The 27,982-nt window shown below is 34.9% G+C and overlaps 2 protein-coding genes across 5 annotated transcripts; both read right to left on the reverse strand.

Annotated features, from left to right (window-relative positions):
• Window positions 1-212: 212 nt before the first annotated feature.
• Window positions 213-4,691, reverse strand: LOC106078531 (protein ZNRD2-like). Its single transcript, XM_056024102.1, has 4 exons — window positions 4,380-4,691; window positions 2,045-2,216; window positions 1,406-1,490; window positions 213-849 (listed from the first exon to the last, which is right to left on the reverse strand). The coding sequence occupies exons 2-4, from the start codon at window positions 2,192-2,194 to the stop codon at window positions 368-370; spliced, it is 717 nt and encodes a 238-aa protein (XP_055880077.1). The 5' UTR covers window positions 2,195-2,216; window positions 4,380-4,691; the 3' UTR covers window positions 213-367.
• A 1,820-nt stretch (window positions 4,692-6,511) lies between these two features.
• On the reverse strand, window positions 6,512-27,565 carry LOC106062252 (leucine-rich repeat-containing protein 74B-like). Of its 4 annotated transcripts, none has more exons than XM_056024101.1 (17): window positions 27,370-27,565; window positions 20,720-20,822; window positions 19,943-20,000; window positions 19,658-19,836; window positions 18,762-18,933; window positions 17,974-18,140; window positions 16,387-16,494; window positions 13,948-14,041; window positions 13,744-13,793; window positions 13,494-13,575; window positions 12,217-12,302; window positions 11,898-12,092; window positions 11,317-11,412; window positions 10,425-10,598; window positions 9,227-9,331; window positions 7,937-8,022; window positions 6,512-7,014 (listed from the first exon to the last, which is right to left on the reverse strand). In XM_056024101.1, the coding sequence occupies exons 2-17, from the start codon at window positions 20,771-20,773 to the stop codon at window positions 6,957-6,959; spliced, it is 1,764 nt and encodes a 587-aa protein (XP_055880076.1). In that variant the 5' UTR covers window positions 20,774-20,822; window positions 27,370-27,565; the 3' UTR covers window positions 6,512-6,956. The 4 variants fall into 4 exon arrangements, with proteins under 4 accessions (XP_055880076.1, XP_055880073.1, XP_055880074.1 ...); XM_056024098.1 differs by having other exon boundaries at window positions 20,720-20,840; XM_056024099.1 differs by lacking the exon at window positions 27,370-27,565 and adding an exon at window positions 21,332-21,740.
• Window positions 27,566-27,982: the final 417 nt, after the last annotated feature.

Consider the following 27,982-nt stretch of genomic DNA (forward strand, 5'->3'; position numbering starts at 1 on the left):
TCAATAAATAAATATTTAATTTAAAAAGCTGATTGAACACAATAATACTTTTTGAAAAAAAAACACAATTTAGAAAAATATAAGCATTAATTGTTCTGCTATAAATAGCTTCTTTCTATCCATAAAATTATCAACACAAGAATCTTTTTTTTTAACCAAAAGACTATCATAACAGATCATTACATATTACAGAGAAATTATAAAAAAATATATAAAAACACATTTTTTCTACAAAAGAATCAATATCTTTAATTTTCAAAAATCAAATAAAGAAAAAAAAAAGTCATCAGTCCAGTACAGAGCTATGAATATAATGAACACATCACGCTAACACAAAATCCTTTAGAAAACCCACAAGTCCTAATGCCTACATGTCTACCTTTCTCAGAGCATTTATTGCTTCCCCCGCTGCTTTAATCATTTGACACAACCGAATTGAATAGTCAAGATCTCTGGTGTCCCGCAGAGCCTGACAAGCCCATTCCACTTTCTCAACAAGAATGTCCATGTTGCGTGTCAAAGTGCCCGATGGATGAGAGTAGTGTCCACTGTGAGCGATGTTGGCATGGGGCCAGTCTGATGCACATAAAGAGCTCACCCCTCCTGATGGATGTTCAAACTCTAAGTTCTCTATTTTGATTTCCCGCATGGCAGAAGGTTGAGGGGCAGCCATAGGAGTCAGACAGGAATCAGATAACGAATCTGTTAGTCTTAGACCTGTAGTATCACCTCCACTTAAACTAGGTATTACAGAAGAGAGAGGTGTAGTCACTGGTGCTGACTCCTTGCTCTTGGCTCCGCAGGAAGATAATTCTTTAGCCAGAGAAGAAGCAGCAGCTGGGTTTAAAACTAAAAAGAAAAAAAAATATATAATATACAAATAACATAATTTACATGATAATTAACATGAATAAAAAAAATTCTTAATAAAACAGAGAACTTCATAAGAAATTAAAAAGGTAGACCTAATAATAACAAGATCAACACAGCCACTATGGTAAGCACACTATGTTCCTAAAAATTATATTTTATTTTTAAAAGTTTGTATTTCTTCGTAGATCTAGTCATATGTAATAAGGGGAAAATAGTACTAAAGAGAATCAAGAATTTGTAATTGAGAAAGAACATAAGAGACCTGGTTTAATAGGATTGGATAGACACAGTGGTAGAATCTAAAATAGTTAGAATGGCTAGGACATTTTGTTTTTCTTATTTTTTTTTTCCTTTTATTTGGGTTTTGAATTGTGGTAATGCAGTCAGTCTAGAAACACTTCAGAACAAAAGTTTATAAATCAAAGTATCCTTAATAGCTCAAGTCATACAATTCAAACAAACACAAACACACACAACAAAAAAAAAACAAACATTCAGAAACACATAAAATGGGATGAAAAAAAAAACTAACCTGGATTATCTTTATCCTCTTCAGAGTCCAACTCAGAGCAAGCAACACAATAATTCTGACCTTGTCTGTCTTGAAGAATAATAGTCTGTTATCAGCATTTAAGAAAAAAAAAAAAAAGAAAGTTGATTATTGTATTGTGTCAAAAATAATTAAAGTTGGAAAAAAAGGAGGTGGGAGGGGGTGATGTTGAAAATTTAAGACAAGAAGATAAAAAGCAATTCCAACATGACATTGTAGCGTGCATCATGGGAGATTCTGACAAGGGAAAAATAAGTAATACCATGTCAGGTAAAGATGCATTTAAAAATTTCTGCAGGAACACCGTAATAGTATATATATTACAGTGCCAAAGCAGTTCAATCTTTTTATGGGCCATAAAGTTGCAATAAAGTTGCAAAAAGCATAACTCTTGTCCCTATAATTTAGGTTTGTAACAGACTAAATTATTAATATTACATTTTTGCTAATTTTTTTTTACAACATGTAATAACTTTTTTTATTATAAAGTCTGTAATAGTATGGTAATGGCTCTATCACATTTCTAGCCATTAAAATAAAAATATAAAAATGCTTAAATAATTCTCTTGGTAAAACTTTGTAAATAGAAACTTCCTACTATCTTTTGCTTTGAAAACTTACATCACACTCAGAGCAAACAGATCCTAACATTTTATATCCCTTGAGGAGGTACGTCGACATTATCTGAGATATTTTGTTGGATCTTTCTTGACGGGCTTTAATGATCTTCATTTCAGCTTCTGTAGGAGGCTGCCATTCATCTAGATCCATTTTTGTGTGGCTTGAAAGTTTTCTGGAGCAAAAAAAAAAAAAAGAATCTAATAGCTAACTGTATCTGAATCTTGTGTCAACTACACATATTAATGCAGCCAGCAATAGCTAATAAGGATGTTAAGTAGCAGGCTTAAAGACGTAAGGCATTTACTTTCCCCAACAATTGGGGCTGAAGTGGCAGAATGGTAAAGCACTTAGGTTCTGAACTGAGTTCTCTTGAGTTCAAATCCAGAGAAGACTAGGATTTAATTCAGGATTTTTAGGATATGTATACCCGGAGTATTCTCAACTCTAATGGGTAGCTGACTTACGTAGGGGAAGTAAAGACAAACGGTTGTTGTGCTAACCACCCTCATTAATATTCGGTCATAGAAAATGATTTAGATGTTTGTCTGTGTGACAATTATGTAGCATTGGTTTTGCCCATTTCCACCTGCTAACAGAAGAGTTTACAAAGGTGCTTATTAAATGTCAGCATACACATGCAAAATCAACAAGGTTTTCATGTAGTTTTGTGATGAGTTCATTTAGATGTGATATAGCTTAAAAAAGCCAAATCCCTCAAACATTGGTTGTTAAGTTGAAGCACTTGCTTTGATTTCTCTAGTTATAAAATTTCTATTTCATGTCTTATCAAAAAAGAAATTAAAAAAAAAAAAAGGGTTTAAGTACTTTTCCTCTGTTTAATTACACTTCACTGTCAAATGGAACATCTTCATATTCAGAAAATCTTTGAAAGTTGTGTGGTTCACCATTGTAATGTAATGAATTTTACACATCTCTACAAGCTCCTGATTCAACATCTTGCCACAGTGTTTCTGTTTGAATTGATACCTTTTCTGATAATTCTCTTGCTGCCAGTCCATCTGACATCTAACAATACTTCTGGCTGCAACATTAGTCATTCTCACACATTTCTCATAAAGGAGAGAAAGATTCTTCATGATGGTTCAAACTTCTTTGAACAGGTCTTCCATAGTGGTGGTCCCATGCATGCTTCTCATAACTGCTAACTCTTCTGTGATTAAAATTTTTTTTTTGTTCCAAGAATAAGTACCAAAAGATGAGCTGTGTCACATATGTCAGTGGCAATAGTTTTAAATGGAAATTTTAACCCATATCTTTAACTGCATAATTCTTTTCATGATACATTTCTTCCATCAGATTGTTTTGAAAAATGGCTTTATTTCATTACTTCAGATGTGAGCAGCTCTGTAGCTTGCCCTTAATGCAGACTCATCTTCTTGTATCTTTTTACAAATGTTCTGATCAATCGTTTATTCTCTAAGCGTGACTTAGCTATCTTTTCTTCGCAGCTCGAACTAAGAGAGCTGCCACATTTGTTTATGTGTTTGATTTCATAATGCTGTTTAAGGTTATGCTCTTTAAATACAGCCACAAACAGCTTTACAAATCAAACATGTTCTACAAAAAAAAAAGGTAACATCAGTCCAAACTTTTCTTCAAAGTTTTACATTCAGAGTCGGATCGCCCATTTCATTAACACACACATATTAATTGGTATGATATGGCACCACTCATGTTGATACCAATAGATGATCCAAAATGATGCAGAAATGATGACCCAAGTTGCACATACAAGATGACAAGGACACTGCTCAAGACAGCACCAGAATTTCAAAGAATTAAAATTAACTGTAGATTCATATTGCCTCAAAATTAGAAATTTAAAAACTTTTTATCTAACAAGAAGAAAAAAAAATATGAATATTAGAACAGCATAGAAAGAAATCAAAATCAATGAACCAGTATGGAAGAAAAAGTGAGAGTCCAGACACAGGGACAGATACATTTTTCAACCTTTTTTATGTGATCTACTACACTTTGTGATTTGTGCCAATGTTTTGGTAGGCCGGATCTGGCTTAAGGGCAGTAGATCTAGAGGGAATCACTGTAGTTTTACTATATATTTATAATGAATAATCTTAATTTCAAAAAGTAAAAGAATGTTTCATATTAATAATCTAAATCTAGAATTTAGTAGAATAACTAGATCTAGATCTCTGTAATAATTAAAATAAAATATTTAATGATCTATTATTTATTATTATTATACTCTATCTACTCTAAGACTAAGTTAAGTAGATCTAGATAATCTAGATCTATATATATAATTATTTAAATTATAATTTTAAATTTAAAACTAAGTAATAAAACTCACAAGCAACTTAGCAAGGCACTGAGTCGTCTGAGGCTGTGCCACTCAGTTGTCAGTGTGTGAACTGTGTGTGGTGTGTCACTGTGAGTGTGACACTGACTGTGTGAGTTGACTGTCAAATGTAGTATTGTTGCTCAACTAGATCTAGATGTAAGTATACTTTATTACTATAGAGTCTATAATCTATGTCATATAGATCTATTAGCTAGACTAGGTCTATCTATTCTAGAGTCTATTATCTAGATCTAGATCCAGATCTTATCACTTCAACTTAAACGATTACATGTGTAACCACTGTAACATTGCGTTTTTCGCATAGTTTCTACTGTAGTCTAACAGTCTAAAAGAAGTGGAATTATACTTTCGAATTTTTATGGAAGCTTATCATTATTATTATTATTATAAAATGTTTAAATTCTTCATCACTGCTCTGGATTGAGATTCAATTCCGTTATAGTGTGCACTAAAAATTGTTTTTTTTCTTCGGCCAATATTACAATTAGGGCTCTTCAAGCTAAAATTCTTGTATTTTGTTCTGTTATCTTTATCAATTTCGGTGGTGGTGGTGGTTGGATGGGTGGGGGGGGGGGGGTTAACGTTATATGATAGTGACACAACAAAGTCGATGATTATGGTAGATTTTTCATATTTATCAATAACAAGCAAACTATTTTTTTTAAATGTAAAACATCTAATGTAAGGGGAAGCACCGCACAATTACCATTATATATCTCAATACTGCAATTTTCTCTCCCTTTTTCATCGTCTATGAATAATTGTGCAATCTTTCAACTTAATCCGAGAATGGAAAGTGTTTAAGAATTCTCCCATACTGACACCCGAAGAGAGTTAATAAAGGGATCTGGTTTATTGAAGTAGACCTATAGGCCCCATTGTCCTGTCAATTAGTATAGGTCTATAATCATAGTAGTCTAGGTATTTGGATGACTCAAGAACTTCTTGTTGTGGGAAGTATATTTCTCAACTTCCTCATCTTTCAGGGCATGTGCTGGTGAGTTGTGCATCAGCTTCGCTACCTTTGTGAAGCAACCTAGGTTATCAGATTCTGACAAAGCTGGACATCCTGCAATTAATTACTCGTTTCCTCTGTATTTCAGTACTTTTGATATTTGTCTGTAATATCAAGTCTCAGGAAATGCTTTCACAATACTTATCAACTCACTCTGCCAGTCTTTCTGGTCAAATGTTTGTACACGTCATTTCTCTCACACCCAATCACGGATCAAGATAAAATTTTGCACAGTTATTTCTTCTACCTGACAAAACAAGAATCGTATTTTTTTAAAAAAGTAAAGTAACTATTGGTAATTCATTATTTTGTTTGATCAGAGAAAGAAATTGTACTTAACAAATGAGGTGGTATATGTTGAATTAGTGCCCTTTGAGGAGGCTTGAGCAGTGAGTGAACTGTTTTTTTATGCATTTAAAAAGTGATTACGGTAATAATCAGGCAGATAACCCCCCAAACTGTTCAAGACAAGGGATAGGATCATAGCGCAGAGCAAGAGCTAAAAGCATGAAATTGTGCTTAACAAAAAAAAATTGGTAAAAATAGTTCTACTCGTAAAGATTTATTTTTGTTATACTAGATCAATTACAAATGTAATCACATGACTTCTCCAAAATAATTGATTCAATTTCACCTAATATAAGCTTTTTTTAAAAGTATTTTTAATAGTTCTGATATTTCTCTCCAGTAATTGCAGGGAACAAGGCTTTCAGTTTTGGGGAACAGCTGTCCAGTTTTTAACCGTGTTAATTATGCAGCCTTGGCGAATTTCATGACCTGAGGTTTTATCATCTAAACTCTAAACCTTTATCAACATCATTATTCTATAGGTTCAAAGGAGTGGCTTCCAATACTAATTACTAAATCATCAATAGAGGCGTGGAGTTCGGATCTTATTTTGAAGACTTCTTTCTATTTAACACAATTTAAAATGCTCTGCAGTCCACGGTCTCTATCATTCCATGACATGTACAACTTTATGATGGACGAATTAGGATGTAAAGACAAAATTTTATTAATAGTTTAGTTTTCTAGCCAACCTGTTAATATTATTTAGGTCAGCGTCACTCCATGCAATATAACAAAATAGTTCAACGCAAAAAAGAAACCTATTAGATTTTTTTTTTATTTGCATATTTGACAGCATGTGTATATGTACATAATTATTATAGTAAATTACTCATCAAAACATATGGCTCAATTTCAAAGGGCATATATACGTATTTACATATAATACACCTGGTCAAGAATTTTTAAGATTCAAAATCAGTAGCTCTTCGACTGCAGCGTGCTCAAGAATCACAGCCTTCGTGTTGAAATCTGATATTTAAAACATCACTCACCAAGAAAACAGCAACACTAATATGAATTTCTTAATCAATAAATCATTATGTACAACAGGCAATATGCTAAATGCTTTTTGTAATTTCACATTCTACAAACGAACATTTTCAGTTTCAATACAAGGTTTAGATTTAACGTCTGCAAGAGACAGTCCTCTCCGGAGTGGGATACAAGGTCAAGGCCATGGAACAGTATGCTGTCAGGCACTAGGAAACTTTCTCCTGTTCAGCCATTTGCTTTTTATGTTCCGCAGAAACAAAACTCCTGTAAAATAAAATAAAAAAGATGTTCAACATTTAGTGGTTTATAAAATAAAATGTCGACTTTCGACATTAAAAAAAGAACAATAGCGACATTTAGCACAGTTACTGGTGATGTTCACGATAAACTAAACAATGTCAGGGTCGCTGAATAGAATGTCACTGCTGCAAACTTAGTAAAAGAGAATTGAGCTATTAATTTTATCAATATCTGAATGCGTGGCAGTTGATTTTAGTGTGATATCTTCTTTATTACCACTAGTTAGTTGCTCGTTTGTTTTCAAATAAAGCTTTAAGTCATAGAGTGAAAGTCTAAAAGCAAAATTATTTTTCTTATCTTATCTTATATAATACAGACGTTACTTCAAAAAAAGGATGATTACGTCCTACGCGTCATGCATTTAGTCATGCATATTAACCAATGACTTAAATTCTGCCAAGTCACTGGTTTTCCTGGCTAGCTCAGGCAACCCATTCCATGCTCTAATAGCACTAGGGAAGAAGGAGTATTTGTACAAATTTGTCCTAGCATATGGGACGAGGAATGTGCCTTTATCTTTGTGTCTTTCAGAGTATTTTTATTTTGTGCTACAAACGGAAGTGCTTAGACTAGCGCCGTCTAGCGGTTTGTTTTGTACACCGGATACACCAAAAAAAGCTAGCCATTTACAGTTTTTCCGCCATGTATGAAAATATCCGATACAAGTTGTTGTACAACTTTTGAAACCTCTGTACTTGACTCGCATGTTTGTAAAGTAAAACGGGGCCCACAATATTTCGACCTGTTATCGATTTGTAAGATATTGTAAGATTTCATTATAATGGAGACCTTATTGCAATTCAGATACAGATCCTAGAGAAACAATAAATATGAAGTGATAAAAAATTCAAATAACTTTAAAGAACACCAATATTGTTTGACTTACCCAAAATAAATCTTTCCTGTTGAAGTTGCAGCAAATGCTTTTACTGAGCTCTCAAGTCTTTTCTTGTCATATGGGACAGCTAGCTCCTGCAATTTAATTTGTTTTTACATCATTAAAGATGCACATTAATTTAAAGCCTCTTTTGGAGCACGAAAATAATATTTCCACCAATTGCAAACTAAATTTTTTAGATAGGATGAAAGAAAGAAAATTTTTCAGAATGCTCAGTATTGGAATGATTTATCTTTAAAATATACACACCTCTAGAGCTGCGATGAAATGCTCAGTAAAGGAATAATGATTTCTCTCTAAACTATACACACCTCTAAAGCTGCGATGAAATGCTCAGTAAAGGAATAATGATTTAGCTTTAAACTATACACACCTCTAAAGCTGCGATGAAATGCTCAGTAAAGGAATAATGATTTCTCTCTAAACTATACACACCTCTATAGCTGCGATGAAATGCTCAGTAAAGGAATAATGATTTCTCTCTAAACTATACACACCTCTAAAGCTGCGATGAAATGCTCAGTAAAGGAATAATGATTTCTCTCTAAACTATACACACCTCTATAGCTGCGATGAAATGCTCAGTAAAGGAATAATGATTTCTCTCTAAACTATACACACCTCTAAAGCTGCGATGAAATGCTCAGTAAAGGAATAATGATTTCTCTCTAAACTATACACACCTCTAAAGCTGCGATGAAATGCTCAGTAAAGGAATAATGATTTAGCTTTAAACTATACACACCTCTAAAGCTGCGATGAAATGCTCAGTAAAGGAATAATGATTTCTCTCTAAACTATACACACCTCTATAGCTGCGATGAAATGCTCAGTAAAGGAATAATGATTTCTCTCTAAACTATACACACCTCTAAAGCTGCGATGAAATGCTCAGTAAAGGAATAATGATTTCTCTCTAAACTATACACACCTCTATAGCTGCGATGAAATGCTCAGTAAAGGAATAATGATTTCTCTCTAAACTATACACACCTCTAAAGCTGCGATGAAATGCTCAGTAAAGGAATAATGATTTCTCTCTAAACTATACACACCTCTAAAGCTGCGATGAAATGCTCAGTAAAGGAATAATGATTTCTCTCTAAACTATACACACCTCTAAAGCTGCGATGAAAAGCTCAGTAAAGGAATAATGATTTCTCTCTAAACTATACACACCTCTAAAGCTGCGATGAAATGCTCAGTAAAGGAATAATGATTTCTCTTTAAACTATACACACCTCTAGGAATAATGATTTAGCTTTAAACTATACACACCTCAAGAGCTGCGATGAAATCTTCAGCTGAAATACTTAGTGTGCTATTTTCGTCGTATCTCTTCAGTATATCAAGTAGCCGGAAATCATTCACGATGATGTGTTCCTGAAATGTAAAGAGTAGTGTGTCAATCTCCCTTTTACCACAAAACAACTCTAAAACGAAAAGTCTGCTTTTGTGACTTAATGCATAAGTAAACCGAAAATACTGCATTCCTTATTAATCTTCGGACTCGAAGACAAACCTTATTAAATATATAGTATATATAGAAGGCTTTCAGAGACGCATAACTAAATGGTTACTTGCTAAATCTATTTGTTAGATGTAACACTTTGAAGAGACTTTTTTTTTTGTTCTTTTCTCTCCATTTGTCCCTCACTGGCATAGAGAAAAGTAGCTGGCAGCAGATGGCCTTTGAGTCCCAAAGAAATCCCTTACCAAAGACATGCGCAGCAGGCAAAACCTTAAATAGACCACCGGAGGACAACGGGTTTGTCTGCATCAGGTCGCAACAGGTTTTGTATAGTCATGAGAAACACTGCATTCATGATTAATCTTCAGATCGAAGACATTGCCATTATTATTAGTACTACTCTTCGTGGGGCTTATTAAGCCGCTTGTGAAACGTATAATGATTGTCCATCCTGTCTGTGATTGCTGAGTCATTTGTGCCCACTACACGTTCTGAGTCCTGAGTGCAACTCGAATAAATCCAGGTAAATCTAGGATTTAAGTAAGGTTCCCCTTTCTGACCTTGCGATCTATAGGGCAGTTGATGTTAAGGTCATCTGATTCTTTGGCCAACTGTTAACAAGCAGGGTGTTATGTGGCCAGCACAACGACCAACCGCCTTTACTTTCCCCAACTTAAGTCAGGTACCCATTAGAGTTGGGTGAACTAAGGAAGGCCCTAAAAAAATCCCGGAATTCAAAATCCCAGTCTTCACCGAGATTCGGACCCAGGACCCCAGGTTCGGAAACCAAGCGCTTAGCCACTCAGCCACCGCTTCCCTTTATTGGGGTTATATTATTGTATAAATATATTGCGCATTTTGTTGGATATTGCATTATTATTTATTTTACTTATAGTAATCTACATAGATCTATTGTTTACTACTTGACTTCAGCTAGATATATTGTTTACTATTTGACTTCAGCTAGATATATTGCTCATGTCAATGAAAAGAATGTGTTCTCACTTTCAACAATACAACAGGTTCTTTTTTAATTTTCTCCACATCAATGGCCGGACTAGAGATGTCTTGCAGGGTGTTCCCCGCCCTCATTATAGGTCCGTGTTTGACCCGAAAGTTGGGGCGAGTTGACTTCACGTCCTCAGTGGTTCTCAAAAACTCATACTCAACTGGGACATCCTTGGAATAAGAATGAATAAGGGAGAACATTGTAAATGATAAACACGAAGTGTCATCAATGTTACAAGTTATACATCATACAGTTAACTAAGTTCTAGCATTAAGTTAAAATTAAATTTGACATTTTTAAACATGATCTTATGTAGAAATGAGCTGGTTTGTAATAGAAGAACTAGATTGTGCACGCTCACTGGAAAGACTCCTTGCAGCATCACAAGAAATCAATATAATTTTAATAGGAGAATACTGACCCATTAAAAGGAATCGATTATTTTTTAAATTATATTATTCATTTCTGATCAATTTTTGGTAGAGGAATTGTGAAAAATCTTAAAGTGTAGTAATATTAAAGTAACGTTAAGACATGCATTGATACAAACAAGAAAGTTGAATTTCATTGTTTGTAAATATTTTGATGTTTCTTTAGAAATTACTATCATGTCCTAGTACAAACTTCCCGCAGGAGAGCAGAGAAAGGCTTCTGAAAGTATTCGAGCCCAGGACCTGTGCGCATACCACTCCACCAGGCAACATATCTTGTCAAATATACTAATTATATAAAGGTAAAATTAATTTGAAAAAAAAAAAGCTAAACACATTAATGCAGATTTTTTAAAAACTTAGAGATTGGTAAAACATTTTAACAGAGAATTTAAGCTTAATTCATTTGGACATATTTCTTAAGTATCTGCATTGGTATTGGCCTTACAAATCATACCGTAAGGTCAAGTTCTTCCATCTCGCAGTGCTGGGCGTTATTAATGCCTGTGGCGAGGGCAAGGGCGCCCGCTGATGTGATTAGGTTGTTCCCCATCTGTTTGAATAGAAGTGGGAAATAAAATGGAAAAGTTATACTGTGATAAAGTGATAATAAACATCATATTACCGCTACAGTTGTTTTTTACATTTGGCTCTATAAAGATGTGTATATACTTTTGTCTTTGTCTCGGGGAAAACCCTGAATTCAAACCTCTGCTGCCTTTCAGCTACAATCATGGGAAAGACTTTGGGAGTCAACCCTGAGGAAGAATCAGGAGTCGGCAACACAGTGCTACACTCTGGCATAGCTTGCATGACGCTGACTCCAAATTGTATCGACACTTACCGTTCCTTTAGATAGGTCAGCTGTTTGTAGAGGGAAGAACTGCAGTGTGGGCAACATAGTTCCGACCGTATCTGATGCCCAGGCATTCATCTTATTTCTATGAGATGATCCATAGTCGCTTCGCGACTGAAGCAGGCCTCATAAAAAACAAACTACCTAGCAACATATAATGACACACTATCTAATGGACCTACCCTGAGTATTTTCATTGTATCATTAGTAGACAAGACCTTAGCGAACCCAGTGGCCACTTCCTGAGTGAATCTGTTACCAGAGATGTCCAGTTCTGTAATACTTTGATTGCTGGACATGGCGTCCACCAGGGCCAAACTGCCCTTGACGCCTAGACCATTCCAAGAGAGATTGCACACTTTGAGTCTCACATTTTCCTGGTAATTGATGAATTGTTTTAGTTTTTAATGAAGGCTAGGAGAAACTACTTCTATATTTTGATTACCTTTTAAACACTGTCCTATATTTATTAATAGATCAAATAGCATTTCGGTGAGTTACCTTTAAACCTTTTGCTATTGCTATTCCACCAGCTTCTCGTATGTGATTCCAGCTAAGGTCAAGGACGTCTAAATTCTCGTTTGAACCTGTTTGTAAACGAATGTTTCTTTTTATTACGTTTTAATTATTTATTTCTGTCACGCGAGAATAATATGGCAGCCTGGTCGTGTGATACGTGCTTTGGACTGTCGCCTCACTTATAAGGCAAGCAATCGTCTCGACACCCGCCCGTCGCCCAGATGGAGGTTTGTGCTAGGATGTAATGATACTCAATTCTGAAGGAACATCCGAAACAAGGAAAACAAAACAAAGAGTATTAAGATAACTTAGTTTAAATGTTGCATATTTCTTATATAGGGTAGTTTCCCTTTGTTTCACCTAAATGAATGTAATGGCTGATAATGCAATGCTCATAAATATCTGAGACAAATGGCTGACGAACAGCTAGATATAACCAATACAAAGATTGGCTCCTTTACTTTTCATGTAGTAATTAGATTCGGTAATGTCCATAATCTTAAATGTGAGCCTTAACCAGGATTTGAGACCACATAAATGGCTTTTCCGCTTTACCATATGTCCAGCACAACCGCCTTTCTGTGGCATTTTACGTCTCGAGAGACGATCTTTTCCCTTTGCAACTTCTTGTGTGACTAAAGAGGCCAATCCTTGATACACAGCTGCGATCGCAGGTTGGGCATATATCGGGATATCACTTTATTGTCCGAGGGCTGCTCGGCTTAAGGCAGGCAGTAGCTATCCAGTGAGGCTAAAAAGACCCTCCTACCACCAAGAGTGGTCCCTGGCGTTCCAGCTTACGCCAATCAGCTAAGAACTTATCCCCGGTAACTACCACTCTCCGTCTCCGTGTTTTTTTTCAAAGACATTACTGTCAGATATGAAGTGACCTCTCCATTGCTTGGGGAAAGCCTGGGCGGTAAATTTGCGAGTGCTGGGCTGCCCACACGTCAGCACACGCCTCTCTTCCATACTGACCGCCTTTACTTTACCAAATATCAGGTACCCGTTAGACCTAAGTGGGTAGGCTACTCTTCACCGGGATTCAAACTAGTGACGTCTAGGAACTTTACCACTCCTCACCACGCCACCAAGATGTAAAAAATATTGACTCTTTAGCACTATATCAATGAAACAATCCAACATATATAGTCAAAGAAGAAAATGTTTTTCTTATAACTCATTTGTCGCTGTGAGAAAAAAACAACAACACTTGACATTCGACATCCTTAACATTAGAAATGAAGCGTAATACAAACCTATGGCCTGACCCAAATATTCGGCTCCAAGTTCCGTAAATCTGTTATGACTTAGATTTAACTCCCTTAGATATTTATTGTTCTGAAACAGAAAAAAAATGAAATTGTGAAGATTTAATCTACAGAAGGCAGTCTGTAGAGAGAAAGCCATAGATCTAGTTTGATTCAAGACGCGCAAAACGTTTTTGAAAGCTACGTGTGTGTCCTATTTCTGTTTGTCTGAAAGGTAATACGTAATTGTAAAACTTACTTCAATGGCCAAAGCAAAGTTCTGTGCACATTTATCATCGAAGTCATTCCCTTCAAACAAAGACAGGAAACATTGTTATAATACACTATCTAGGAATATGGATCAAGAGATTAGAGAGGACAGAGATGGAGATTATTTATGACATGGTTCTACGTCCTGGACACTGCTCTAGGTAGGAGTCTACAGAAAGTCGTTCTATCGTACCTGAGAGCTCCAGGCGCCTTAATCCACAATTGATGCTCAACATTTTAGCTATTTGTTCACCTCCTTCGCTTCCCATTTTGTTATCGGATAAAATCTTAAAAGAAAAAAGAAACACAATGACACAAATTTCACATCTTAGTAGTGCGAGTCAAAGGTTTGTAAATAAAATTTTGGCTTTGAGCACATAGATCTTCAAATTCAAGGTAATTGCAAGTCTATTTCAATTCAAAGGCTATTAAGCACAAATAAAATTACTTCACACTCATATACTTTATATTACCAATGGATCATCCCACAAAAAGGTTGAGAAAGAACATGTGATAAGAGCTTCGTGCCGAGTTCAAACCCCGCTTACTGTCTGCAGAACGTCATACGCTATCGTTCTGCAAGCTAATGTAACGATCGTCTCTTCCAAATAAGCCTTTAAACCTCGTACTAACGTAAAAGAATAAGGATTGGATATTTGCAATAGTAAGTGAATGTGTCCTCTTGCTGCAAATGCTTGCAGTTTGTGCTAAAGACCGATTCCATTGCACTAGCTAGTGACTAGCGGGATGGAAGAAAAGTCCCATCACACTGGTCACTATCCACACACCTTTTTATGTCGCACACTTGCACGGCTGATATGGTACAGAGAAAGAATTCGAGGAAGTTTCTCTGGTGTGCTCAACCTTTGGCCTCTCTTCTTACCTGAGCGTCTTTGCATACGAACCATCGGTAAAAGGAATGTAAAAATGTACATCTGCTTGAATCTATCACAGACAGATTTTTTTTTTTCAGACAGGCGGGGAAGGCGATCTATCTTAGGCCTAGAGTTCCTAGAGTCTTAGACTCAACTCTTAGGACAATTAAGAAGAAGAAGCTAACACTCTGAGTTGATCGATATAATTAAGACTAAGACTAAGACTGCTTTATTGATCCTTACGGAAATTTGTTGTGATTACAAGGACTCGTTTCTCATATAAAGACAACACAACAGAAAAATACACATAAATACAACAGACAACATAAAGAGTTCATTCAGCGACTACAAACATGTATCTTGGTGCATTTCATGTTCCCTGATCAATGAGTGGCGGTGATAGAGTCTGACCGAGTGAGGTACGAACGAGTTTTTGTACCGCTCCGTTCTTGTTTTGATTGACAGCAGTCGACCACTTCACGACGACCTGGCGTAGTTCTGATGGAGCGGGTGGCCGTTGTCTTCCAAGATTTTTTCGATTTTTCTTAGGCACGTATGTTCAAAAAGTTCCTTTAAATTTGGTAATGTTGTGAGTGTAATTTTTGATGCTTTTTTAATGATGTTTTCTAGACGTTGCAACAGTTTAGATGAGGCGTTGCCTTGCCAACAACTTATTCCTTATGTTAGCAGATTTTGTACAGTCGCGCCGTAAAATGTCTCAAGGATCTTCTTGTTTAATTTAAAACTGTTGAGTTTGTATAAAAAAAAAGAGTCGCTGGGCTGTTTTCTTTGTCAGAGTTCCAAGGTGGTCTTCCCATGAAAGCTTGTTGTTGATGATAACGCCTAGATATTTATATGCCTTTACTTGTTCTATAGATGTAGATGTAGTGTTTATTTGCAGTTCACGTATAGTTTGTTTTTTCTTTCTAAAATCTATTATAAGTTCTTTAGTTTTTGTTACATTCAGTTCTAGAAAGTTGTCGGTGCACCAGTTTGTAAACTCTTCTATCGAGCTTCGATACTGAGTTTCGTCTCCTGAAATAAGACCGACTATGGCAGTATCATCAGCGAATTTAATGAGTTTAATTGAGTCATAGATGCTTCTTATGTCATTAGTGTAAAGAGTGTATTGTACAGGAGAAAGTACACAACCTTGTGGAGCACCCGTACATAGTACTCGAGTTGACGATTTGGTGTTGTTGACTTTAACATACTGGGGCCGTTGGGTTAAAAAGTTTAGAACCCATGCTTGCAAGCAAGGGCTTACATTTAAGTTACTCAGTTTGTTTATCATTAGATGTGGCTGTATGGTATTGAAAGCCGAGGAGAAATCTACGAAGAGGACTCGTGCATATGTTTTGGGTATATCGAGATGCTTATAAAGCTGCTCCAAAAGCAATAGAATGGCATCCTCAGTTCCTCTAGCTGCTTTGTATGCAAATTGGTGAGGGTCTAGACTGTTATTGACTTTTGCTACAAGTTGTTTAAGGATATATTTTTCAAAACATTTCATAACAATAGGTGTTAGTGCTACTGGGCGGAAATCATTTAAGCAATCTATTTTTGGTTTCTTAGGCACTGGTGCTTGAAATGGAGCTCAACTAGAAGATTTCAAGATATATAACGATTGAATATATTGAATATCAATGTCTTTAAATGGTTGCAGAGTAAAGTTGTACATTAAGGATAAATACATATAAATTAACTATGTACCATAAAAGAAAAATCAATAGCATATAGTTCACAGTTTTACTGACCACATCAGTTACATAATCATTTTCTTCCAGCAGCCTGGCCATAGAATTAGCGCCATCAGGTCCTATCCAGTTGCCTGAGAGGTCAAGACGTTCAAGTGTTACACTCTCCTATGAAAAAAATAATGAACTGTTCGATGATTCACTGTTTCAATCTAAATGTTCTACTGTTTCAATCTAGATTATCCACTGTTTCAATCTAAATTATCCACTGTTTCTATCTATATTATCCACTGTTTCTACCTAAATTATCCACAGTTGCAATCTAAATATTGAACTGTTTCTAAAAAAAAATGTCGCATAGTTCCTATATGAAATTTTTCACTTTTCTATCTAAAAAGTCCTTATGTCTAAACTATCTAAAATTTTCCAATTTTATTAAAAGTTAAAACGTTCCAGTGTTTCTATCTAAAATTTTTTAGTGTTTTAATCTAAAGTCTTCCACTGTACGAGTGTATTATAGATAAAGCTTTTTGTCTGTTGTTTTCTTTACTCTATACTATCATCAAATAGTTTTTCGATATAAGAAAACAAAATCATTGGCCAATGGAAGGCAGTTGACCCTTTCTTGGTTAGGCTATTGTAACAATTTGTTAAATTCCAAATACGTAGGTATCGAAATATAAAGAACTAATCGAAATTGATATTTTTAAGATCAACATGTTGCTTATATTATAATCTGTAACAGATAAACTTGACTAGTTATTTCCCTCCTAAATATTTTAGACTTTTTTTCTATTAAATAGTAAATTTTATATGAACAATTTCATATTTTTAATAGACTTAACATTGAATATTTAAAAAATTATAAATAGTTTTCACCTATTTTTACTTACAAAATATATTGAGATATTGAAATATCCATTATAATTAAAGCTTTGGTGCCCTAATTTCAAATACTATGTCCCACCCCCACCACCACTTTGAAATGTTCTAAGGTCTAGACCTCCTTCTCATTATGCACAGATATAAAAGAAAAAAAAAAAAGAAAACAACAACATCAAATAAATCATTTCATGCAAACAAGTTACTTTATTAAAGGGAATCTGATCATTGTTACTCATTTGTTACACAGTATTTCATACATAAGAGTTATACATTCTTGTTGCAAAGCTACAATGCTTTGTCTGTCTTATAAACAAACAAAATATAGAAAAAAATCCTTTAAAAAAAAGATTATCTAAAGGAGAAATATTCTGTCTTTAAAACTACGTCTATCAATAATGTACTAGTTATTTCCCTTATTCGATATCAAACAAAATAGTTAACTACCAATTGTACTAATTGGGCGAACAATTATTTAAGGGGGCTAGGGGACTAAACCCAACAAATTAGACATATATGTGAATACTGAAGGAATAGTTTCCCTTGTTTGTATCAAACGAAATAAATAATTAATAGTAATTAATCGACTATTTGATTTCTTTCTTTTTTTTTTTATTCATGTCTTGTCTATGCCAATAAATAATTGCGCGAAGTTTCAACTTGATCCGAGAATGGGTGTGGGAGAAATAACGTGTACACACTTTTTACCAGACAGACAGAGTGAGTTGATATAAACTTTGTACACACAAAAAACAAAAGCCTTACTTTGAGCGCTAAAGCGATAGCCTTGGTTGCCTCATTGCCCAGACCTCTGTATCTCATCCTGATAGTGGGCTCTCGAATCCGGTGAAGGAAGTAGGCCACAGGGACCTGGCCTAACTGCTCACACACAGTTTTGTAGTAGGAGATGACAAAGTCTTCCTCTTCTTCAGCTAAACACATTTGAAAGGAGGAAACATTTTGTCAGATTTGTACAGGATGTTGTTTTTTTTCTTTTCACAGATCTTTAGAGTTAGATGTTAGCTTTGTCCTTTTTCTTTTCATTTTAGAGCTACGAACTATTTTATTACAAAACTTTTCTTACAAGAAATGAAACAGATAATAGAAACTTCTAGTATGATTTCAAAATGTAATCAACTTTAATGTACCGAGTTTAAAAATAGATAACTTTGAAACGATTAGTTATACAGTAATACTTTGATGAACCGAGTAATAAAAAACAAACAAGCAAAATATTTTTTAAAAATACTTTAAAAAAACGAAGCTTATATAAGGGAAAGAACAACACCTTTAAAGTCATATATTTCAATAATTTAAGATTTATATTTCTCCTCTTCAACAACATAAAATAAATTAATTACCACTAATAAATTAATTAATTTTTTGATTGATTTATGTTTTGTTAGAGGCAATGAATAATGCCACAAAGTTTCAAGTTGATCCAAGAATGGGAAGTGTGAGAAATAGCTTGCACAAATTTTTTTTTAGACAGACAGACAGATGGAGTGAGTTGATGTTAGCTTTGTCATAACTAAAAAGGTCAAAGTACCTACCTTCACTCTCTAAATCTGTTTCGTAAAACTCCTCAGGTTTATCATCGTACAGAATGACTTTTATTTCTCCCTTCCTGACTGGTTCGTTCATGAGCTGATCGTAAAGCGAGTCGACTTCCTGCTTCTCAACATCTTCTTGGTGGACTTCATCTCTCGTTTCAGCATCTTCTATCTGTTTGATGGGCCAAATATAAAGCAATATAAACAGATATATTTCAACCACTGATCATCCAGATTTAAACAGCATCGTAGTGTTTATGAAATATTTGGTATAACGACACTATAACATAGAGGCTCTATGATTCCTACAGGTGCAATTTTTTTCCTAGAAGTATTGAGCGTTAATTCTTGGGTTGATAATTTCTAAAAAAAAACTATAAGGGATACGCTTATAGTCTGGCCCTAATTCGTTTGTAAAAGTTTCACCTTGGCAATTTGCTATCGATTTCCACAATACCTAATGTCTTTTGATTATCGCTGGCAAAGAGGAAGGAAGCTGGTAAAGAAGAGCCCCTGAAAGAGACAGTTGAAGAGCTCTCACGAAGGCCGCGAGACACACGCTTGAGGCCCTTGTAAAAGACATGCACAAAAGACGAAAAGAAAACTTAAATAGACCCGCCCCGGACAACGACTTTGTCTACATTAAGTGTGGCTAAATATGTAGGTCGCAACTGGGTTTGCATATTCATGTGAAACACTGCACTTATCCTTTACTAGAAGGCTATCCCTTTAAAATTTTAACTTCTTAATATTCGGACTCGAAATCAACGCATTAATAGAGTTAAACTGTACAGGAAATGCAAAGCAATGCTTAAAACCATCTTTAACTTTGTGATGAGTAGGCCTACATTGTGGGCCTAGCTGTAAGTCTGTGTTGGGTGCATTGCCGAACTCACCTGCAACTCCGTGATGAGTACGCTGCTATGGGTGTGCTCATCTTCTTCAGAGTCCTCATCTTCTGGTTGTGCTATCATATTGCTCGGTGTGCGGGAGAAGGTGGCTCTGGAGGTGGTTAGAGAAGTTCGAGATGTCTTGATGGAGTAACCAACCAAATCTTCCTTCGTAGAGAACTCTTCTAAGAAGATAAAGAAATACATTTTTAGCATAGTAACACAACGTAACATAAGTAACCAAAACTAAAAGTTTACATACTGAATCTTAAGTTTAACCAAAACTTTTACCAGCTTCTTTATTTACTTCGTCTATATCCAATCTTGGTAGCTCAGTTCCTGAGTCAGGCTGAAATAAAGACAAAAATAATCATAAATATAATATACAGAGAGAAGAAAAGAAGTAAGATATAAAAATAAGATGACAACACTGAAAATGTTAGGTCAAAAAACAACTATTTTATTTTAATTCGCGGGAATAAATCATTTTTGTGTATTGGATAGCGATATATATGTGTATGTGTTGTTGTTTTTTTATGTTTATGGCATAGCAGCTCAAATTAACATCGTCACTAAGTGGGTTAAGAGTCATGGTCATTACCTAGTGGATCATACATTGTGCATGGACTCTATCTGGACGGTGGCGTTTCAACACTTAGTATTTCATGGCACAAGATGATGGCACATCTGCACATCAATAGGTCAATAGGTCCTGACACATCAGCACATCAGTGGGCCAAGGCACATCAATAGAAACTAGGTCATGACACATCAGCATTAAGTAGGCCATGGCAAATCAATACTTACTAGGTTATAACACATCAGCACTAAGTGGGCCAAGGCACATCAATACTAACTAGGTCATAACACATCAGCACTAAGTGGGCCAAGGCACATCAATACTAACTCGGTTATGACACATCGGTGTTAAGTAGGTCATAACACATCAATTTTAACTAGATCATGACACATGGAAACTAAGTAGGCCATGAGATACCCATACTAAACTAATTCATCGGAACTCAATATTACATGGCAAACAAGACTCACGTTTATCATACATCTTACCAGCATATCAGCCTCCATTCCATCAGAGCGGCTTGCTTCCGACAATGTCGACATCGCAGGTGAGTAGGCAGAGAGTTCTTAAACTCCAGCGGGCTTGCTTTGGCTTAGGAAATTAAAATCACTAGGTGGAAAATGTAGAAACAATAACTGTAGAAACATTCATTAGTTATAATATGTACCACATAAATATGATTGCTATAACTTAATTCCTTTTAATTTGTATTTTTTCTTCGTGCTTTTTTAAAAATCTAAAATGATAGCAGATACAGAAAAAAAAAATTGGTTGGATTAAGGTTAGTATAGCTCCATGGTTGGACATTAGCGCTCTAATCCATATAGTAAATAAATAAATTATAGCTTTCATAAATCGCAACTTTCACTTTGTAAAGATATTATTCAAAATTTTCATCCTGTGATAATAGCCAATAGTGTCTGCTGATTGGGTTCAGTTATTTAGACTATATCAAAAAAAACCTGACGCTAAAATTTCCGCTGACATTTGTACATAATTAAACGAGATATAAATAAACACAGAACTCCTGTTAACCAACAATACAATTAATTAGAACCAAATTAATTAATTATTTTGTCAAGCTAATTCACTGCACTAACCAGAGAAGAAAAAGAGTTATCCTATGGATACGAATATAAACATTCAATTAACAAAGTCTTTTTACAAAGAGAATCACGTCACGTAGAAATCTGGCACATTGAATACAGTTGTGTGTATTTAGTTAATTTCTGGTATGTTTTCGAATTCCTGAATGGAGGCGTGCACCTTCACGCGCGCTTGCCAGTGTGTCTGTTTGCGACCTGCATGTGTAGCTGTTCCAAAATCCAGCGGTTTGTTTGGGACAAATCCTCAGCCCTGCACTGATTCAAAAGATTGAGATATTGTAGTTTAATCGATGAACAACGGAGATCGATAATCGAGATAAAGCGTTATGGCCCAATCACCGTTCCGCTACGGGGAGACAATCTTTAAGAGCATTTATTTTAATCAAGCGAGTTGCGGTTCCTCAACTGATTTATTGAGTGCACTCCCTTGACGCCAATCCTCGCTGTTGACTCCATACGTTGATCAAGTACTAGAGACAAAGTTTCCTGGGTTGTTTCCCCCTTTCATTTTTTTGAATCAATACACATTTAAAACGAGGCTGGGAATAAACTTTTACAGTGCCAATGGTTGAATGAATTTATTAAGTAGATCTAAAACCATAACTATGACTATTACAAACAAATTTCTTTTTATTTGATTTGCTGCGAGCTGCCCAACACTGTGGCAACACAGTGCTACTAAAGGGGCAACCTAAGACTAGAACTAACCAAAAGAGAGGGAGAGGGGCTTTTAAACATTTCATACATGGGCTTTATAAGGAAATCAAGGTCTTAAGTTGTACATAGAAAAGTACCTAGATATAGTGAGAGTACTAGACAAATAAATCTTCTGGTATTGACTGTTTTTTTTTTTTTGTGTTTTTTTTTTTTGTGTTTTCCATCTGAAAACGAACCAACTGTGAACTGGTACCATGGCACCATTTAGATAATGACATGAAGTGCGGAGCGCTTGATTTTTTTAAAATGTTCAGACTCTCAACTGCTCTGCATGACTTGTGGAGTTAGGATGACCAAACAAATATTAAAGATGTGTTGAATTTATGATGACCTAAGAAACATTAAAGATGTATTGAATTTATGATGACCTAACAAACATTGAAGATGTATTGAAGTTATGATAAGTTAACAAACATTCACAGTGTATTGAAATTATGATGACCTAACAGACATTGAAGATGTATTGAAGTTATGATAACCAAACATTGAAGATTTATTGAAGTAATGATAACCAAACATTGAAGATGTATTGAAGTTATGATAACCAAACATTGAAGATGTATTGAAGTTATGATAACCAAACATTGAAGATGTATTGAAGTTATGATAACCAAACATTGAAGATGTATTGAAGTTATGATAACCAAACATTGAAGATGTATTGAAGTTATGATAACCAAACATTGAAGATGTATTGATGTTATGATAACCAAACATTGAAGATGTATTGAAGTTATGATAACCAAACATTGAAGATGTATTGAAGTTATGATAACCAAACATTGAAGATGTATTGAAGTTATGACAACCAAACATTGAAGATGTATTGAAGTTATGATAACCAAACTTTGAAGATGTATTGAAGTTATGATGTCTTAACAAACATTGAAGATGTATTGAAGTTATGATAACCAAACTTTGAAGATGTATTGAAGTTATGACAACCAAACATTGAAGATGTATTGAGGTTATGATAACCAAACTTTGAAGATGTATTGAAGTTATGATGTCTTAACAAACATTGAAGATGTATTGAAGTTATGATAACCAAACTTTGAAGATGTATTGAAGTTATGATGTCTTAACAAACATTGAAGATGTATTGAAGTTATGATAACCAAACTTTGAAGATGTATTGAAGTTATGACAACCAAACATTGAAGATGTATTGAAGTTATGATAACCAAACTTTGAAGATGTATTGAAGTTATGATGTCTTAACAAACATTGAAGATGTATTGAAGTTATGATAAGTTAACAAACATTCACAGTGTATTGAAATTATGATGACCTAACAGACATTGAAGATGTATTGAAGTTATGATAACCAAACATTGAAGATTTATTGAAGTAATGATAACCAAACATTGAAGATGTATTGAAGTTATGATAACCAAACATTGAAGATGTATTGAAGTTATGATAACCAAACATTGAAGATGTATTGAAGTTATGATAACCAAACATTGAAGATGTATTGAAGTTATGATAACCAAACATTGAAGATGTATTGAAGTTATGATAACCAAACATTGAAGATGTATTGATGTTATGATAACCAAACATTGAAGATGTATTGAAGTTATGATAACCAAACATTGAAGATGTATTGAAGTTATGATAACCAAACATTGAAGATGTATTGAAGTTATGACAACCAAACATTGAAGATGTATTGAAGTTATGATAACCAAACTTTGAAGATGTATTGAAGTTATGATGTCTTAACAAACATTGAAGATGTATTGAAGTTATGATAACCAAACTTTGAAGATGTATTGAAGTTATGACAACCAAACATTGAAGATGTATTGAGGTTATGATAACCAAACTTTGAAGATGTATTGAAGTTATGATGTCTTAACAAACATTGAAGATGTATTGAAGTTATGATAACCAAACTTTAAAGATGTATTGAAGTTATGATGTCTTAACAAACATTGAAGATGTATTGAAGTTATGATAACCAAACTTTGAAGATGTATTGAAGTTATGACAACCAAACATTGAAGATGTATTGAAGTTATGATAACCAAACTTTGAAGATGTATTGAAGTTATGATGTCTTAACAAACATTGAAGATGTATTGAAGTTATGATAACCAAACTTTGAAGATGTATTGAAGTTATGATGTCTTAACAAACATTGAAGATGTATTGAAGTTATGATGACCAAACATTGAAGATGTATTGAAGTTATGATGTCCTAACAAACATTGAAGATGTATTGATATTATGATAACCAAACATTGAAGATGTATTGAAGTTATAATGTCGTAACAGACATTGAAAAACAACAAGAGACACAAAAGTGCATATGTAGAGAACGGATTATCCAAGTGTATATCGGGATTTGATCTCAAACCCCCTAAGGAAGCCAAGTGGTTTATATCCCACTAGAGCGATTTTTCTTAACGTAAAGAGAAGTCATCTTATCCATTGTTGTTGTTTTTTTCTGCATTTTAAAATCATACCTCTATCTTGCATCGTACAGTTTCAGTAAACACGAGCCATTAATTTGATTTAGAATATATTTATTACCAAACTTCTATTCGACAATCACATTCAGAGTGGGCAAAAAGTATCAGCAAAACCTAAAACCTGTGTAGATACGGTTCTCGAAAACGGTTCTAACGATTTTCCTAGATATCTGACAGTTGATGTATATCGTTATGAAATTACAAGCTCGTTGACCCCATTGTGAACGCTCTAGTTTAACCGTTATATTTTTAAAAAGTATAAAATTTAAAAAAAATAATATGTTTCTAGAGTAAGCCTACTTTTCCTTTTTTTTTCACTCTAATAATAGTTTTTTAAAATAAAAAAAAAACGCTCTACAAGTTGTTAAAGGAGGTATTGTTTTTTTTTTAAATCCTTTCTAAAAGATTTTCTAGTAAAATGTTGAACACTATAGTATACTATTCTTATACCTATTCATTGGAGAAATGTTCTATAAGTAACTTTGACTTTGTTCAATGCTATGAAATCGATATCTCTGTACTGTTTACTAGAGCACTTAAAGTTCCACCTCTCCCCTCAAAAAAGAAGATTTATAAATAATCAATATCAATTTAATATCCGTGAAACTGAACCGTGTCCGCCTCCCGCACAGAATGTTGTAGTATTAGGTGTGCTGTTAGATAAACACGCGGCTTTTAAGTTGGAGTCCCACAGAGAAAGTAAACTTCATGATATCTTAGTTAATAGTGTAAAAGTAAAGTTCCCCGTGCAGACATTGTGATCTATAGGGCAGATGATGTAAAGGTAATCTGTTTCTATGGCCCTCCGTTAATGAGGGTGTCATGTGGCCAGCACAATGTCAGATATCTATTAGTGCTGGGTGGACTCAGAGGTACCCAAGGATTCCGAAATAAAAAATCCCAGTCTTCACTAAGGTTCTAATCCAGGACTCCTGGTTCGGAAGCGAAGCGATTTATCCGTTGATATTGTGCTTCTCTTAAATGGGTTTGGTACCTTTTGTTTGTTGCTAATATAAACAGTAAGAAGTAGAAAAAAAAGTAAATAGTAAACAAAAAATAAGAAGAAACCCTAACCCTAAAACAGTAAGAAATAGTTTTTTCTTAATTTAACACAATTTTTTAAGCACATTTGTATAACACACCACTGACACACATCTACATTACACATTTGTATAACACACTACTGACACACATCTACATTACACATTTGTATAACACACTACTGACACACATCTACATCACACACTTGTATAACACACTACTGACACACATCTACATCACACACTTGTATAACACACTACTGACACACGTCTACATCACACATTTGTATAACACACCACTGACACACATCTACATCCCACATTTGTATAACACACTACTGACACACATTTACATCACACATTTGTATAACACACCACTGACACACATCTACATCCCACATTTGTATAACACACTGCTGACACACATCTACATCACACATTTGTATAACACACTACTGACACACATTTACATCACACACTTGTTTAACACACTGTTGACACACATCTTCATCACACATTTTTTCTTGATTCATATTTATTTATTTTGTGTCTGTGTGTGTGTGACAGTGTGTGTGACAGTGTGTGTGTGTGTGCTCTACTTTTAAACTGAAGTACAGAGAACAAAGGGAGAGAAGTGATCTTGACTTGTAGTTGGTTGTATCCCTTTGTTTGTTCTATCAAATGGAAGCGCTACCCTAATAACAACAAACTTCATAGCAATGCAATAACAAACTTATGATCTATACATTTACACGACAAACTACCTAAATATCAGTACGGATATCTAAGCATATATAGTAAAGGGATAATCTAGAACCGTATGAATATAACAATGAATAGTAGGCCTACAGAGACGGATGACGCGTGAGTCTTGATGAAATTGGTATTTGAAGATTGTATGCAAGTAAAATGGTTATACAGACTTCACGCTACCGACAAGTTCTTTTGACATGTAAAGAATAAACTTTGTTATTGATTATATCAACAACCGACTTCAGTATTATTTACGTTCACAAATGTTGCGGCTGTTCGGATTTCATCATCATCTCATCTCTGCCTGTGGTCCCTTCTGGGGCATAGGCCACCTGCTTCCTCCAGGCATCTCGGTTCTGGGCGAGTCTCTTCAACTGTTCCCACGTCTTATCCATCTGCTTGGCATCTTCCAGATCGCTGCGCCATGCATTCCTGGACCGTACCCTCTTCCTCTTTCCTTGGGGGTTCCGGGTTCGGATTTGCTACCTAATATATTCCAACTTGCTTTCACTGACGTAGAAGAGAACACATTGCTGCTGGCGCTTCGGAACAAGATAGCTGGAGTCTGGAGATCACTTACAAAGGCCGCGAGACACATTTGAGGCCAAAAGAAAATCCACGGGTGATAACAGACGTAGACGATGAAAGGAATATCTAAATCGAACACTGGCGAAACAAATGGTTAAGTCTGCGCTGGATTAGGCAAAATATGTAGGTCGAAGCTGGGGCTGCGTATGCATGTAAAATACTGCATTCCTCATTAATTTTCAGGCTCGAAGACAAGACTTTTAATTATATTCCAACAGAATACACAAGCTAACAAACAAGCATTGTAATAATAAAGAGCAAACACAAAATGCAGTGCATCATTGGAGTGAATAAAGATTAGGCTTTAAAGCTTCTATTGAAGATTGACTAATTCGAATTCTCCCCACCTCTCTCTGTCTCTTTCTCTCTCTCTCTCTCTCTCTCTCTGTCCTTCTGACAACAATGTCAATGCGCGTGTCTTTCATCTATTTCACCAGATAATCTACCAACTTACGTTATTGCTTAATCCATCAGAACATAGTCCCACTAGTCACCTAATAAACACAGCTGATAGTCACTCGAATCTAAACAGTTTTAAGTAGACAAGACAAAAACATATAAGTGGGTAAGCCTACATGGTTATTCCATATCTACATATCTAAGTCCTCTTGTCAGCTGATTGGAATCTCGAAGGAATAGATCCACAGACAAAAGGTCAAATGTTAGGGTTCGGTTCCCCCCTTCCCTCCACTGCCACCACCAAAAATCAACTCTGTTTTGATTGCTGTGTACATTTTGATTGCTGTGTGTACATTTTGATTGCTGTGTGTACATTTTGATTGCTGTGTACATTTTGATTGCTGTGTACATTTTGATTGCTGTGTGTACATTTTGATTGCTGTGTACATTTTGATTGCTGTGTACATTTTGATTGCTGTGTGTACATTTTGATTGCTGTGTACATTTTGATTGCTGTGTACATTTTGATCGCGGTTCGACCTGAAGTTGTTTAATTGTGTACAACGAAGACTTCAAGGTTTAATTAGTTTATTTGTCTGTACTTGTCTCTTTCGTGTATGAGAGAAAAAGAGAGATTGAGATCTATATGTTGTTTGAAAGAGAAAAAA

The sequence above is a fragment of the Biomphalaria glabrata genome, chromosome 3 (assembly GCF_947242115.1).
Source record: "Biomphalaria glabrata chromosome 3, xgBioGlab47.1, whole genome shotgun sequence".
NCBI classification, from domain to species: Eukaryota; Metazoa; Mollusca; class Gastropoda; family Planorbidae; genus Biomphalaria; species Biomphalaria glabrata.